At 38.8% G+C, this 16,552-nt stretch overlaps 1 protein-coding gene across 1 annotated transcript in view; it reads right to left on the minus strand.

The window, feature by feature from the left end:
- Positions 1–16,262, minus strand: part of SFT2D1 (SFT2 domain containing 1) — a 43,119-nt gene extending 26,857 nt beyond the window's left edge. Inside the window, exon 1 of the mRNA XM_069070409.1 lies at positions 15,992–16,262. Within this exon, the coding sequence (XP_068926510.1) occupies positions 15,992–16,054 (63 nt within the window). The 5' untranslated portion in view covers positions 16,055–16,262. The remainder of the gene's footprint in view (positions 1–15,991) is intronic.
- Positions 16,263–16,552: the final 290 nt, after the last annotated feature.

Here is a 16,552-nt window from a genome sequence, read left to right on the forward strand (position 1 = left end):
CCCCTACAAAGTCACTATAAAAACTATACAAGAGACTTTCTAAGCCCTTTTGAAATTCTCATGAACGGTGAGAGCAATTTTCTTCATTCAATTACTTCTAAGTTTATTATTAGGAAAGGAAAAAGTAAAAATAAAATCAGTCCTTTTTCCTTTCACAGAACACATTCTTGGTATCAGCAAAAGCTGCTCATCAAACCTGCATCTAGCTTCAACAGACAGAATACATTACATATGTGTAAGGGAGAAGAGACAGTCTGTAAATTTGTTGGTGTGAGGAGCTGTTAGTGTGTAAACTCCTTCCCTCTGCCATTGCAGACTGTCAACTAATGTATAAATGAGAGTCTTGGAGAGTAAAAGAGTATTTTTCTTATATACATATTAAAAGTATTTGCGTAAAGTCAATTCACCCAAATAGAAGAAAATGCAAGGACTGAGAAAACAATTTTGCATGAACTGTCTCTGATAAAAAAAGTCTAACATCCAAAATCTTTCAGAAATTTACATATAAGTTTATAATTAAATAATTATAATTTCCTCTTTGTGAGGAAAACAAAGAGGCTAAGGCTAAAAGCAGCCTAGCCTCAGAGGAAGAGGAGGGGGCCAAAGAATAATCATGATGGAGAATAAAAAGAAGATGCTTAAAATACTAAAAATATACAAAGAAAAAATCAGTAAGAGCCAAGTGAGAAGCAGACAAACTAAGTAATACTAAAACAGAAGGAAGAATGAGTAAAGCCTCAAAAAGAAACCAAAATACTTTTATGAAAAAATCTAATGTGAAGGAAAGCAAATCAATGTTATTTGATAAAAGAGACTTCTGTAGAAATCATGGAACAGCAGGAAGAAACTCCAGAACGGTTCAAAAGAAAAATAAAACTCACAAGAGAATAAATTATAAATGAATTTAAGTCCGAAATCAGGGTTCTTAAAAGAAGAATTTTAAAATACAATTAAAAGTGTAGAAAAAAATGGATTCATGATGAAGAATCTTACCAAAGAAATGGAAAACTAAAAAAGGAAAAAAAACTAATTTATTCATTACAATCATATGCCACAAAAAGTGAGAATTTAAAGACCAAAGGAAGCAGATGAGTATCTAGAAATAAGCAAAAGAAAAATCAGAGAATCAGACACCTTAAGATGATCTTGGGGAGAAAGGGGAAAAAAAATCAACAAATCATAAAAGAACTACCATAAAGAAAAGAGTTAATTTTAATGGATTTTCCAGTGAGTTTAAACATTTAAAGAAATCATTCAACAAAAATTACTCTCAAAAATATAGAATTCATTCTACCAAACTACTTCTAAGTAATAAATACCATCCTGATAACCCAAACCGGGGAAACATAGTAAAATAACAATAAACCATATTTTCTAATGAATATAAATGCAAAAAAATCTAAATACAATTCTTGTAATATAGCCAAAAATGAATTAACTAGAACCAAATTGGAGTCATACCAGGAACAAAGGATAGTTCAACACAGAGAAAACAATTATCATACTTAACAACAAAAAAAGAAAAACTATAATTATTTCAATGAATATCAAGAAAACATTTAACAAAATACAGCCCTCATTTATACTAAAAGCCTTAAAAATCATAGTTATGGAAGGACCTTTCTTTAATATGATTAAAAACATATATCCAAAACCAAAAGCTATTATGTGCAATGGGAAAAAATTATTAGAAACTTTCCCAATACAAAGAGGGATAAAGCAAGGTGGTTCCCCAACAAAGCTATTGAAGATCATCATTCTAGAAATGCTAGCTATAGCAACAGATAAAAAGAGAGCTGTTGGAGAAGAGAGGTGGAATCATTTATATAAAGTATCACTGATAAAAGTTTGATAGCTGAGACATATATATGTATATAATTGGTAACATTTTTTAAGGCACTTACCCAAAGTAGTCAAAGGATATGAGGTTTACTATATAAAACTACACTTTATAAATGACCAAATATGTTCTACACTACTAAAAAGAGAAATACAGATTTAAACAACTGAAGTTTTAACTTACCCTTTTCAAAATAGTCAAAATGAAGAAAGAAGAGGAAGGGAAAGGGGAACCAACCAAGAAAGTAAGTAGGCACTGGTAAGGGGACCTAACTAGGGAAATGACAGCAACATGGAGAAGCAAAGTGCTAAATACATTATTAAAAGGGTTTACCAGATTTGACATTTTTGCTTAACAGTTTTTCTTTGTTGCAGATGATGGTTCAATTTTGAGGGAAGAGTCTTTGAAGGAGAGGTATTTCCAGACATGACTAGTTAAAAGTTACGCCTTTTGCTTTGATATTAAGTTTTAGAAAAAAGAAAATAAGCACAGTCACTGACAACTGGTATAGCTAAATATTTATTCAACCACTCTAGAAAATAATTTTGAATTATGTGAGAAAAGTTACAAAAAGTTGCAAAAACTTCATATCCTTTGACCTATGAATGCAATTATACCTCTTCTAAATTTAGTGCCAGTAAAAGATCTATAAGTACAAAAATATTCATGCTAATACTTACTGTAATAGCAGAATTGAAAACAAAGACTTAAGTCCACAGCTAAAAGAGACTAAGATATGAATATAGCAAGATATTACTGTACTATAAGGAATGGCAAATAAAATATTTTTTAAATGAAAACACTCATGAAATATACTGAGTGGAGAAAGCAGAACCAAAAGAACAAATACAACAACTAAAACAGTCAATCCTCTACATTTATACGTATAACTTTTGCAACTTTTAATTACTTGTGATTTTATTAAGCTCATTTTCACTTTTGCACAACTATGTGCAGTAAAAAAAAAAGTGAGATGCTATATATCCATAAAAAGGAGGAAAATATTCATAAAAGTGTTTGTGAATCAGCTCCAGAAAGTGTTAAAGTAACCTCTCAAGTGTGTGATGAGGGAACTGAAAAAATGAAAAGGTGGTTAAGTTTGTGGGTAAGGTTGTCACTTCAGCCCTCTCACCTGCAGTGACTAACCAGCATCCTGCCTGTGCCTCTGGGCTTCTGAGTAGTATGGACCAACCAGGACAACTGAACCTGTCCACGGAGGAGTCCTGAGTTCTGATTCTTCTATGGACTCACCCTAAGGCATATGTTTTCCATCACACATGGAATAATGTGACAATGAAACCAAAAGGGAGATCAGAGATGACAGATTGCCCTTTTCCTTTTTTTACCTTGGAGTTCTAACATCACTGCCCATGCCCCTCACCATCTTGCAGTGTCTCTCTTCTCCCCTGAACTTTAAGGGTTATTTCATGGTTATTATGTTAGAAAAAAATATATATTAACAGATTAATACTGTGTTATAAATAACTGTTTGTAGAAAAGTGTATTTTCAGTAATCTCTATGGAAAGATTAGTTTTTAGTGGTTACAGGAACCTAATTCCTTATTTCCCATAGGTTCAACTAAAACTACTCTTTCCAAAGTTATCAGTGATATCTTAATTGCTAAATCTAATAGATTTTTCTCAATCTTCATCCTTCACTTCTCTGCAGCATTTGACACAACTGATCACTCTCTCCTTCTGAATGCTCTCAAGGTTTTCAAAGCATTATTCTTTCCTGGTTCTTTTACCTGTCAGAACACACATCAGTTTCTTTTGATGGATCCTCATTTAGGTCACTCCTAGTAACCACAGGTGTCTCCCAAGGTTCTATCCTGGGTCTTTATTTCTTCTCCTTCTAAACTATGATGATCTCACCAATTCCAAAGGGTTCAATTATCATCTCTATGAAGATGATTCCCAGATTTGTATACACAGTCTTATTCTCTCTCCTAAACTACAATCATGCATCTCCAAATGCCTCTTGGACATATTGAATCAGATGTCCCACTTTAAACTCAACACATCACAACACAGCTCATCTTTTCTCCCAAATCCTTCCCTCTTTTTCAATTCTCCTAGTACTACTACTGGGAAACCACCATTTTTCCACACACCTACACTCACAACGTGTGTCATCTTGGACTCCTCTCACTCCTCACGTTCATATTGTAGCCAAGTGTTGTCATTTCTACCTTTACATCTTTTGTATATCTCTATTCTCCACTCATAAAACCACCACCCTTATAAATTTCTTTCTATCACCGCTTACCTAGATTATTAGAACATTCTAATTCGTCCCATTAATAATAGCACTGTAGTGCAGGCCCTCTCTCCAATCTCTCCACCATTCAGTCACTAGGGTGATTTTTCCTAAAGCGGTTTCCACCATAAATTCCAGTGACTCCCTAGTGGCTCTAGGAACAAAAACAAAATCCTCTGCTTGACATTCAAAGCCCTTCATAACCTTACCTTCACCTATGACCTTTTGAGTCTTCTTACACCTTATTCCCTGTCATATACTCTTTGATCCAAGGTCAATGGCCTCCAGGCTGTTCCATCCACAAGACTATCTCTTGAGTGCAGGAATTTTCTCTGGATGTTCCCTATGCTGGTTCACTCTGACTACTGACTTCCCTGGCTTCCATTAACTCTTAACTAAAATCCCACCTTCTACAGGAAGCTTTCCCTAACTTCTCACAATTCTAGTGCCTTTCCTCTATTATTTTTTATTGATCCCATATATAGTTTGCTTTGTATATATTTGTCTCCCCTGTTAGATTATAAGCTCCTTGAGGATAAGGGCTGTCTTTTGTCTTTTTGTACCTCTAGTGCTTAGCACAGTGCCTGGCATATAGTAGGCCCTTAATCTTTATTGACTGACTGCCTACTCTCCTTCCTCACCTCTACCTCCTATCTTCCCTGGCTTATTTTAAGACTCAGCTCAAAAGCTACCTTCTAGAGAAGACTTTCCTGACTCTCTTCTGCTAGTCCCTTCTCTCTGAGATTACTTTCCATTTGCACTGTGGTGTGTGTATCTTGTATATACATAATTATCTGCATATTATCTCCCCCATTAGAACGTAAGCTTTTTGGAGACAGGATCCCTATTTCTGACTTTCTTTGTGCCTAGAACACAGAAGGTGCTTAACTAAGTGCCTGCTGACTGACTTGTTGACTGACTTGACTATTACTTCTCTGGGCTAGTGGCTTTCAACAGGACAATAAGAAACTTTTTCATAAGGCTTTGAGGATACTGAATGAAGCATCACTGTGTTCTGAATTAGCATAACTTCCCAAGTGATAAGGAGTTTACCATTCTGAATGCCTTTGTTGTGCCAGAATCTATTCCAAAAGCTGAGACATTACTTCTGCAATAGGAACTTATTTTATAGATGGCTTCATTATTTAACAATCACACAACATCCCTGCCCAGGAGTCAACTATTCAAGGATGGAGTTCTGGAGCAGGTCAAATTTGATTGGGGCTTAACAGAAGAAACAAAACAGCCAAATGACTCCCCTTACTCATGAAGGCCTAACACTGGTATCTGGAAAATCTGAGTTCAAGTCCTCATTTTCCCACAAACTTGGGGTGAGACCTTAGCCAAGTCATTTAAATTTTTTTACTCTTAGTTTTCTCAGCAGTAACTTGGGTACAAAAATGCCTGCCTGTTGTGCAAATACAAACAAAAATTGTAAGAATGCATTTGCCTGGAGTCTAGCAAATATAATCAAAAGGACATTAAACTAAAAGGGGAGGGGGGAAGGGGAGAGAAAAATGACTATATTCACCATGCTAGATACTGTAGAGTAGCTACAATGTAGAAAGAATAACAGTAGACACTCAAACTGCAAAAAAGACAAAAATCTAAGAAATGAATCATATTAAAAACCCTTGTCTCAGATATCTATAAACAAATGCAGAAAATGTAGATAATAACCAAAATAAAGTAGTGACTGATGTAAAAAGTCAAAGTTGACCTTCTAGGAATCACTGACACTTGAAGGGATGAATCCCAGGACTGGAATAATGTATAACCATATCGTGGTCACAATAAAGAAGACAGGCAGGGGAGAAATAAAATATATTTGTAAGAAGAAGCCCAGGAATCAGAAAGAAGCATAGGAAGAGAACATGTCAGTGAATCTCAATAGGGATAGAAGTGACTAAACCTAAAGAGGAAAGTTGATAAGCTCAGAAGTTATGGAGGATGTCAATTAAATATCTATCTTCTGGAACTCTTTCCCTGCCAAGAACAGAAAAACTAATAATCTTATGACTTGCCATAAGAATATCCGTCAGAAACTGGAGGAATTCTATTCTGAATCCAATATTTATCAATGAAGAGGAATAGACTGCTAAAGTAAAAATAATGACTACTTTGCGGGGGTAAGGGTTCATGCCCTTTCAGAGTCTGTGATAAGGAAGGCCCTCAAGATTTTGGGAAAGCATATTTAAAAAGGCTCATAAGAAAGATCCTATGGATAAAAATTCTATAGAAAAAGTCATCCCTGCAAGTACAGGATGAGGAAGGACTACACTACACTAGGAAGGGGAACTTTCTTTTTTTGTTGTTGTCTTTATTAATTTGTTTGTTTACTTTGAGTTTACAAGATTCAGTTCTGCAGTTCTTAGAGTTTCAAATTTTCTCCCCCGTCTTTCCTCCTCCCCTCAATGGCAGCATACAATCAAGTATAGGATCTGCAAATATTTTCACATTAGACATTAGTCAGGTTATAAAGAAGGATTATAACAGATGGAATGAACAATGGGAAAGAGGAAACAAAACCAAACAAGAAAAAGAAATAGAGCAGGTAGTTTGCTTCAATCTGGATTCAACCTCAGCTCTTCCTCAAGATGTAGACATCTCTCTCCATCGTGAGACTTTTGGGGTTGACTTTTAATCCTGAAATGCTGAGAAGAGTCCAGTCTATCAAAGTTGGTTGTCACACATATGTTGTATCTGTAATTGTGTACAAATATTTCCTGGTTCTGCTCTTCTCACTCAGCATCAGTTTATATAAGGCTCTCCAGGTAGATATGAAATCCATCTGCTCTTTATTTCTTATGGCACAATAGTATTCCATTACATTCATATACCATAACTTGTTTAGCCATTCCCCAATTGATGGGCATCCCGGAAGGGAAACTTTCTTAAGAAAATTATATGGATGCACAGGGAACTCACCAACCACCTTCAAAGTGACATGTACAGAAGATGCAAGAGCAAGTAACTGAGGAGAGACACAAAAATATGATATGGTACCATAAGACTGTTATGAGTGCAAAAAGTTCATGTTTAAGTGAGACTGGTATGGAAAGCTAAAGACAACAAAAATGGATTTTTGTTGTTATATTGGGAAAAGAAGAACATGAAAAGTAAGGGAAAATGCATTTATTAAGCACCTACTATGTGCCAGGCACTATGCAAAGCACTTTGCAAATAATCATTTTATCTTCATAAAAACTCTAGGAGCAGGGCAGCAAGGTAGCACAGCAAGTAAGAGCACTGGCCCCAGTGTCAGGATGACCTGGGGATCGAATCCCAGCTCAGACACTTAGCACCCACCCAGAAACACCTGGCCTTGTAACCTTGAGCAAAATTACTTAACCCCAATTGCTTAAAAAAAAAAAATCTAGGAGGTAGGTGCTTTTATCCCCATTTTTAGGGTGCGGAAACTAAGGCAAACAGAGGTTAAGTGACTTGCTTGTGTTTAAGGTTAGATCTGAACTCAGATGTTACTGACTTTCGGCCCAGAATCTTATCTAAAGGCAGCTAGCTGGTAGGTGCCTCTTACAGAGAGAAGGGAGAACAGTTCAATGCTTGTTTTCCTTTTGTTTTCTGCAAAAAGGAGAATGATTATCTTTAGACTGGAAAGGACAAAACAAAGATAAATAAGGAGCTGAGGCCAAATAAAAGGAGGAAATAGTAAAATACCACCTACATGCCTCTGATGATTTCCAAGTGCCCCTGAACAGATAAACTAAAGGAACTAACAGATCAATGATTGAGTCACTACCAGTTGCAAATTTCCGAATTTTCAAAATGGGAAGATAAAGGATTCTACAGACTGTATGCCAGACAGTGACAAATTTCTGGCAAAATTCTAGATCATAGCAGATAATTCTAATGAATAGTAAGAAAAAGAGGCCCTCCATATGTGCAAATATGTTCATAGCTACACTGTTCATGAGAACAAAAAGTTGGAAACTATATATACATGCACAATAATTGGGAAATGTAAAAATAAATGAAGAAACAAATGTAATGGATCACTATGATATAAAACCAATAAGAAAAACTTTATGACTTGTATTAAGTAATCGATGAAGGAAAGCAGAATCAAAAGTAAATATATGACTCCCACAATATAACAAGAAATGGTATGTGCCAAGCATTAAAGATACAAAGCACCTGCCCCCAAGGAACACACATTCTAATTGGGAGACTATGTAAATAACTAGGTACATACAAGATACACACACACACAGAGTTGTTGAAAGGTAACCTAAGAGAAGGAGGCATAAGCAGCTGGAAGGTCCAGGAAAAGCCTCCTGCAGAAGGTAGCCTTTAGGGTGATTCCAGCTGGGGGCCAGAGAAAGTAAGCTTTGGAAATGAGGAGGTCAAGCACTTTAAGGATTGTTATCTCCAAGGCAATATTCACAGCACCTATGGCAACTATGAATATGCCAGCATAGTTCTGAATCAGAAAATATAACAGACTCTCCATAAAGACAGAAGCAAAGGGGTGGCCAGGTAGCACAGCGAGTAAGAGCACCAGCTCCAGTGTTGAGATAGACCTGGAGATCGAATCCCCGGGCTCAGACACTTAGCACCCACCCAGAAACACCTGGCTGTGTAACCTTGAGCAAGTTACTTAATCCCAATTGCTTAGGGGCAGCCAGGTGGCTCAGCGAGTAAGAGCACCGGCTCCAGTGTTGGGATGACCTGGAGATCGAATCCCGGGCTCAGACACTCAGCACCACATCCAGAAATGACTGGCTGTGTAACCTTGAGCAAGTTGCTTAACCCTGATTGCTTTAAAAAAAAAAAAAAGACAGAAGCAAAGCATTTATTCAAACACCAGAAAACCAAATCCATCATAGCAACAAAGAAGTTAATATACTTTATCACTACAAAAAGCAATACCATCCCAAAATCTTCCCACAAACATTCACAAGTCTAGTTGTCTCTTTACCTGGGTCCTCTCTCTTCTACCTCCATTCTAACTGCTCTGATTCCCAGTTTCCTCTCAGCTTTGCTCCACCCTACCTGTTCTGCCCAGTCAACAAAGTTCTCCCACCCCAGGCTCCATGTGATTACATTCAGCCTATTAAGGGGCAGGGAAGTTCTTCAAATTCCCTTAAGCCTATTAAGGGGCAGGGAAGATCTTCAAATTACCATTACCATTACAAGGAGAGAGGAGAGCTTCTGCAAAAGCATAGACAGAGGAGATAGAGTACTGTGTTCAAGAAACTGCAAGGAGGCAATTTACTAAATGCTAGCTGTGTGACCCTGGGCAAGTCACTTAACATTGTTTGCCTCAGTTTCCTCATCTGTATAATGAGCTGGAAAAGGAAATGGCAAACCACTCCAGTATCTTTGCCAAGAAAACCCCAAATAGGGTCATGAAGAATCAGAGATGCCATCATCATCATCATCATCATCATCATCATCATCAACAACAACAACAACGACGAGTGGATGGAGAAAGAAAAGATGTAAGACTGGGAAGGCAGGAAAGGGTTAGATCATAAAGTCCTTCAAAGGCCAAATAGAGGTCTTCAGATATGATCCTGAGATAATGGGAAGCTACTGAAGCCCACTGAGCAGGGTGGGTCATATAGTCAGATCTACACGGCTTAAGAAAGGGACAAGCTATTGTAACCATCTAGGAGTGAGGTAATGATGACCTCAACTTGAATGGTAATTGTATGAGTAGAGAGAAAAGGATGAGAACAAGAGATGCTGCAAAAGCAAAAACCTCAACAAGGATATATGAGGTGCATATGAGTGAGGAGTCAAGTATGACACCAAAGATATAGACTTGGATGACAGGTAGAATGGTGGTACCCTTAACAGTAATAGGAAAGTTTTAAAGAAAGGAAGGTCCTGGGGAAAAGATGAGTTCGGTCTGGATATGCCAAGTTTTAGATGTCTGCAAATAGTCATTTCAAAATGTCCAGAACAGTTGGAAATGCATGCATGTAGCTCAATGGAGAAGAGAACTGGATATATATAAACCAGATAATCATCTGCATAGAGATGATAAGTGAACCCAAAGGAGCTGACAAAATCATCAAGTGAGATAGCATGGGGGAAGAAGGGGAAAGGTCCCAGGGCAGAATTTTGGAGAAATTCAAGTTCTTGAAGGTGGGGAGGGGAGAAAGAGGAATGTGATGGGTATTCAACTACTGAGAGTGATCTGGATGAAGATTCAACAAAGGAAAATGAGAAGAAGCAGTCAGACAGGTAGGAAGAGAACCAAAAGAAAGTAGTGTTATGAAAACCTAGAGAAACATCCATAAGGAAAAGGTGATCAACAGCGTTATATGCTGAAGAGAGGTCAAGAAGAATCAAGACTTGAGAAGAAGTCATTAGACTTGGCAATTAAAAGGTCACTGGCAACTTCGCAAAGGGCAGTTTCAGTTAAATGATAAAGTCAGAAGCCACATATCAACCCAGTTTGGAACTATTTGAATGACTTGATTAAAAAAGTATTCATTAGCTCAAACTGAAGTCCAGAGGAATTCTCTACTTTATCAGACTTGGATAAAAGGATAGATGTAATGTTTATCAAAACAGCAGAAGATACAAAGCTGAGAGGGATGACTAGCACACTGATAACAGTGAAGATTCAAAAATTTTTAAAACCCTGTCTACAACATTAGCCCAATTTAAATAAGATGAAATTCAGCAGGGATAAATGGATTTTTAAAAGATGCCTTTATATAAGTTGAGAGAACCATGACTATAAATTAGTTCATCTAAAAAGACCTGCAGGTTTTTAGCAAACTGCAAGTTTAACATATACAAGTGTAATATGGGGAAAAAATTAATGTATTTTTTTTTTAAGCAATCGGGGTTAAGTAACTTGCTCAAGGTTACATAGCCACTTATTTGTGGGTGTGGTGCTGAGTATCTGAGCCCGGATTTGATCCAGGTCATCCCGACTCTGGGGCCAGTGCTCTTACTCTCCGAGCCACCTGGCCGCCCCTAAGCAATTGGGGTTAAGTAACTTGCTCAAGGTTACACGGCCAGGTGTTTCTGGGTGGGTGCTAAGTGTCTGAGCCCAGGATTCGATCTCCAGGTCTTCTCAACACTGGAGCCGGTGCTCTTGCTCGCTGTGCTACCTGGCTGCCCAAAATTAATGTATTCTTAGGTTATAAAAGAGAAACATACATCAAGGAGTAAGATGGAGATAGTATCATACTACTCTGCCTTGGTCAGATTACATTAGGGATATGGCATTAAGTTCTAGACATCACATTTTAAGGCCATTTATAAAACTGGAGCATATAAAAAAGACTAAACAGGATAGCAAAGGGCCTTGCAATTTTGAAACATGATGACTAATTGAGGGACCTGGGGATATTTAACCTGAGAAAGAGAAAACTGGGGGTGTATGGCAGGGGAGAATGTATTTGAAAGTTTATCATGTGGCTGATACCCAAGGACAGAACTGAGAGCAATAGATACAAGTTACAGAAAAGTGGTTTTAAGCTTCATGTAAGGAAAGACCTTCTAATAAATAAAGTGGAATAGACTGTTATCTCAGGAGGTAGTAGGTTTTCCCTCAGGACAGATCCTCAAACAAATGCTTGATGGCCATTTGCAAAGTATGTTACTGAAAGGATTCTTGTTTAAGAATGGGATAAAATAAATAGCCTCTAAGATTCTTTCTAATCCTGAGATTTTGTGATCTTTTCTCTCATTCCTGTCTATGCAAGTCATTTTATAAAGAAGCTATATGGGAGCTCCTAGGTGGAGCAGTGAACAGAGCACCAGCCCTGGAGTCGGGAGGACCTGAGTTCAAATTTGGCCTCTGACACTTAATACTTACTAGTCGTGTGACCTTGGGCAAGTCACTTAACCCTAACTGCCCTGCCTTCCCCCCACTCCAAAAAGCACAAAAAAAAGAAGAAGCAACTACATGATTATGCTGAAAATGAGCTACTCTAGGTTTTGGAGGGTTTTTTGGTTCAGTCATAAAGCAGTAGTAACTTCTCAACTTACTGATCGACCTCAAACATAACAAGTACCATTATCAAAAGGAATCTATTCAACAAAAATTTCAAATATAAATATATTTAGAAGTTAAGAGTAGGAAAGGATTGGGGACAGAAATATATAATATATATATAATATATATACATATAGAGAGAGACATATACTTCCTCTTTCCCCACATATCAGCTGCAACTCAGTGCACAGTCTTAATTTCTAGTCCATGTAACTAGAAATGACATTTTACCAGAGTCCTTACAACAGATTTACACTAAAAAAAAAAAAAAGAGCACCGGACAACAACTACCACAGTTTCTAGTTTTCAGGATTTTTTTTGTTTTGTTTGCCACTTGGGAACTGTAGGACTTTGGGCAAAACACAAATCAGCTGCCTCATTTTCATCTGCACTGTTAATTTCATTCCTATTCTATTATTCAGGTTGGAGTCAGGGAGGGAGAACTTGCTTCATCCAAAATTCCTTCTATTTTTCATGTTTAAACTCAGGGTCTATAAACACTCAAATCACCCTTATTCTGAAAGGCAAGTGAACAAACAAAACCCTTTCTTTTAAACTCTACTACCTTTTAGAGCTATCATATTTATATTCTCATTCTCTCTTTCTCTCTCAGTCTCCTTCCTTCCCTTCTTCCCTCTCCTTCCCCAGGTTACTCAGAAAACCTCAAAGTCATCCCCAGCATATCCCAGAAAAAAATCCATTTACTTTTCTACTTCTGTTGATTCATCCTACACAAAGCCCTTGCATCCCTCATTCCTCTCCCTTTCACTCCTATAGCTGCCATGCTACTACTACTTTGGGTACTCATCACCTCTCTTCTGAACTATGACAATAGCATCCTAATCATTCTCTCTTATATCCAGCCTCTTCTTAGCTCCAGTATCTATTGCCACACAGTTGACAAAGTGACACTCTTAAAGCTTAGGTCTGACTCGCTGTAACCCTAGTCGAAAGGCCACAGTGGCTCCCTATTGCTTCTAGGATCAAATAAAAACTCTTCTGGTTTGGCATTCTAAGTCCTTTGCAATCTGGCTTCAGTCAATTTTTCAAAAAATTATACATGATTCCCCTTCACACACTAGATTCCAGTCAGACTAACCTGCTTGCTTCATGACACTCATTCCCTTGTACCTACGTAAGCTTATTCCTGGAACACACTCCTCTCCTCACCTCAGCCTTGTAGGCTCCGCAGTTTTCTTCAAGGCCCATCTCAAATGACACCTCTTATAAAGTTTCCTAAATCCTCCCAGTTGCTAGTGCTTCCCCTGACAAACACCTTGTATATATCTTGAATTTGTTCACATGAGTACACTGTTTCCCCAAAAGTTTACAAGATTTTTGAGGATAGACACCATTTGGTTTTGGTTTTTGTGCTCAGGTACCTGGCACATCACACCAGATACAATTAATAAACTCTTGATTGATGGCTTTGCATCACCTTACAAAGACCTTACCTCATTCCCATGCCCAAATTCTCCTAATCTGTTGGACCCCTTTCTCTTCTATTCCCAGACCACCTAAGTCCACAATGATTTCCCTCTCTCCTCAAAAGTTAAGAAACTTACTATTTATACCACTCATCCAGCAAATAGGTATTAGATTTAATTAGTGACTGAGCATCTACTATGCACTATGCTAAGAGCATACAAAGATACAAAGATAAGAAAACCTACGTCCTGGCCCACAAGCAGTTTACAATCTTATCTATAACATGAGACACCCACATAAAATATAACACAAAGCAAGGCTACAGAGGAAGAAAAGTTAGAGCCTCGGTTAGGGAATCCACAAAGTAGGTCTGGACGAATACTGAAAGAAAAGCTGGACTAGCAGGCTGGAGCAGAACTCTGGAGGAAGATGAATACAGCCAGGCTTAAGAGTTTGGATCTTATTCAGCTGGCAATCAAAAGTCATCCAAAGGATTTTTAAAATCAGTTCCAGGGTGTAGAGCAAACTACGAAATCTGAGAGAAGACATAAGATTTAAATAAAAATTGACCCCCTCCCTCACTGCACTTGAGAACCTAAAGGATATCTTTTTTATGCACTATACTCAGTTTGTCTCAACTAGATATTAAGTTCCTTGAGGACAGAGATTAAGTGTCAGCTTTTGATTTCTCCAATGGATGTTCTTTAAGGCCACTTCCAACTCTATTTATAATATGATATACTGTGCTAAACCAAAAGATATCAGCATTCAAAACAGTCTGTCACAACTTCCCAATTTTAATTCTCTCACAAAAAGAAATGGGCTTTACAGGTCACATGGTGTCTTCACAATCTTCCTGCCTCTAATTTATCTTTTCACTTCAAATTGTCCTAGTTTCCTAGATTAGCCACACTTACCCTCTAAAACAGGAGTTCTCAATCTTCTTTTATGTTAGGGACTTCTTTGGGAAGTCTAGTAAAGCTTATGGACTCCTTCTTAGAAGAATGCTTTTAAATAATTGAAGAAAATGCTAGATTTCAGTTAGAAGTTGGTGAAAATAAATTATGTATGCATCAATACATAGGTGTATATGTGTGTACACATACATATGCATGATATACACAAACAATAATAGCTAACATTTATATAGCACCTACTATGTGCCTGGCACCGTGCTGAGTGCTTTACAATTGTTATGTCATGTGATCCTCACAACAACCCTGAGAGGTAGATGCTGTTACTATCCCCACTTTACAGATGAAGAACTGAGGCAAACAGGGTTAAGTGCCTTGCCCAGCATGGCACTGCTCAATCTGAATTCAGGGGGATGAGTTTTCCGGACTCCAGGTCCAGTGTTCTATCCACTGGGCCACCTAATTGCCCCATGTATCTAGATATACAATATATAACATATAATGTGTATAACATAGAATATAAATATATACTAGATTGCATATTAGTGTGTGCATATTCTAAATATATGCATATATTTCGTGTATTGCCTACGCATATAGAATATGTGCATTTTGTGTATTTATAAATGCAGCATCTATAACCTGTATTAAAATTATACAACGTATATATAAATATACTGCATATATATGAATATTTAATATTTTCTTGCAGTTTGTGATCTTAATCAAAAGAGCTCAGAACTCTAAGAAATGTCACATTTTCTTACTTTACAGCACAAGTTCTTAATCTGGGAACCCCAAAACCTGAGAAGGGGTATCTGTAAACTTGGATGGGAAAACATTTATCTGTGAGAGGGGGCAAGGAGTTAGGGCCCCCGGATTGTTATTCATGCATGCTCCAAAGCAATAAAATGTAACACTTCGTGGAGTTCCGAGCTCTTCTGATACAGACACTAGATAAATATATAAACATATATGTGTGTGTGTGTATATAAAATATATAACCTTGCAAGTCGCAGCAACACACGTGCCAAAACAAACTTCCCAGCCTCGTTTTGTACCTCGTACTGACAACGCTTTTTTTTTTGGGGGGGGGTGAGGGGGACAGAGTTGGAAGAGGCTTCAGAGGCTAAGTGCACCGCAATCCCCTCATTTTATGAATGAGGAATCAGCGACCCAGAAGAGTTAAGGGCCAGAGGAGGGGAGATAAAAAAAGGGGGAGGCAAGGGTCATTTCTCCCTCTACGGAGCTCAGCTTCCCCATCTGTAAAAGGAGATTGGCCTGAATGGGCTGTAAGGGCTCTTCCGGCTCGGAATGATCCGAAGGCGAAGGCGCAGGCAGAGGCAGAAAGCCCTTAAGAGCCGGGCCGAGCGAAGGTCCGGGTGCCATAAGGCCGGTTAGGGTCCTGGAGGCCGGGGGGCGGGGCCTCCATCTCGGCCAATCAGATGTGCCCCCCTGAACCTCCCCCCCCCTTCCCCCCACAACTCCTCCGAGTCCCGGGCCCAGGGGGAACAGCCGCAGGAGGGGGTGTGTCTCACACTGGGGTCGACGAAGGTGCCGGTTACCTGGGAGGTCAGCCCCTGTTCTTCGTCATCCTGGCCGCTCAGCACCCGCCGCAGCTTTTCCATGACCGCCCGCGATAGCGGCCCCACAGAGCTCTCCTCGCGGCCACCGAGAAAGAGAACAAACTGCGCTCTCACGGGACCACCGGAAGCCGCGGGCTCGCTCGCCGCGAGGGCCACAGATCCGGCGCCGCGCCCTGGGTTCAATTGCTCTGACCCGAGGCGCGGGCGCTACTGGGCATGCGCTTTGTTTCCCTCTCTCTCCGCCCCCCACTCCAAGTTCCTCCTTCGGCTCGATCGGACCCGCCCACTCCTGAAACTCCGCCAATCCTAAAGCTTCCGGAGACCACGCCTCCCAGCTAGGAAGGTTTTTGCAAAAAGTATTGGGTGGAGTTGTTCTTGTGGGGTTCCCCAGGAGGAAGGGACAAACCAGAAATTTATATTTGTAGTTGTTAAAGCTAAGAAAAGGGCCACAGGAGCAGGTGCTTCCTTCTTCATTTCTCATAAATTAGAGTAAGAAATCCCCATCAGTACTCACTACATACATAGACATCAATTAATTGT

This window comes from Petaurus breviceps, unplaced genomic scaffold, assembly GCF_028583685.1.
Source record: "Petaurus breviceps papuanus isolate PSGF00001 unplaced genomic scaffold, PetGlider_PUasm1.0 90808, whole genome shotgun sequence".
NCBI classification, from domain to species: domain Eukaryota; kingdom Metazoa; phylum Chordata; class Mammalia; order Diprotodontia; family Petauridae; genus Petaurus; species Petaurus breviceps.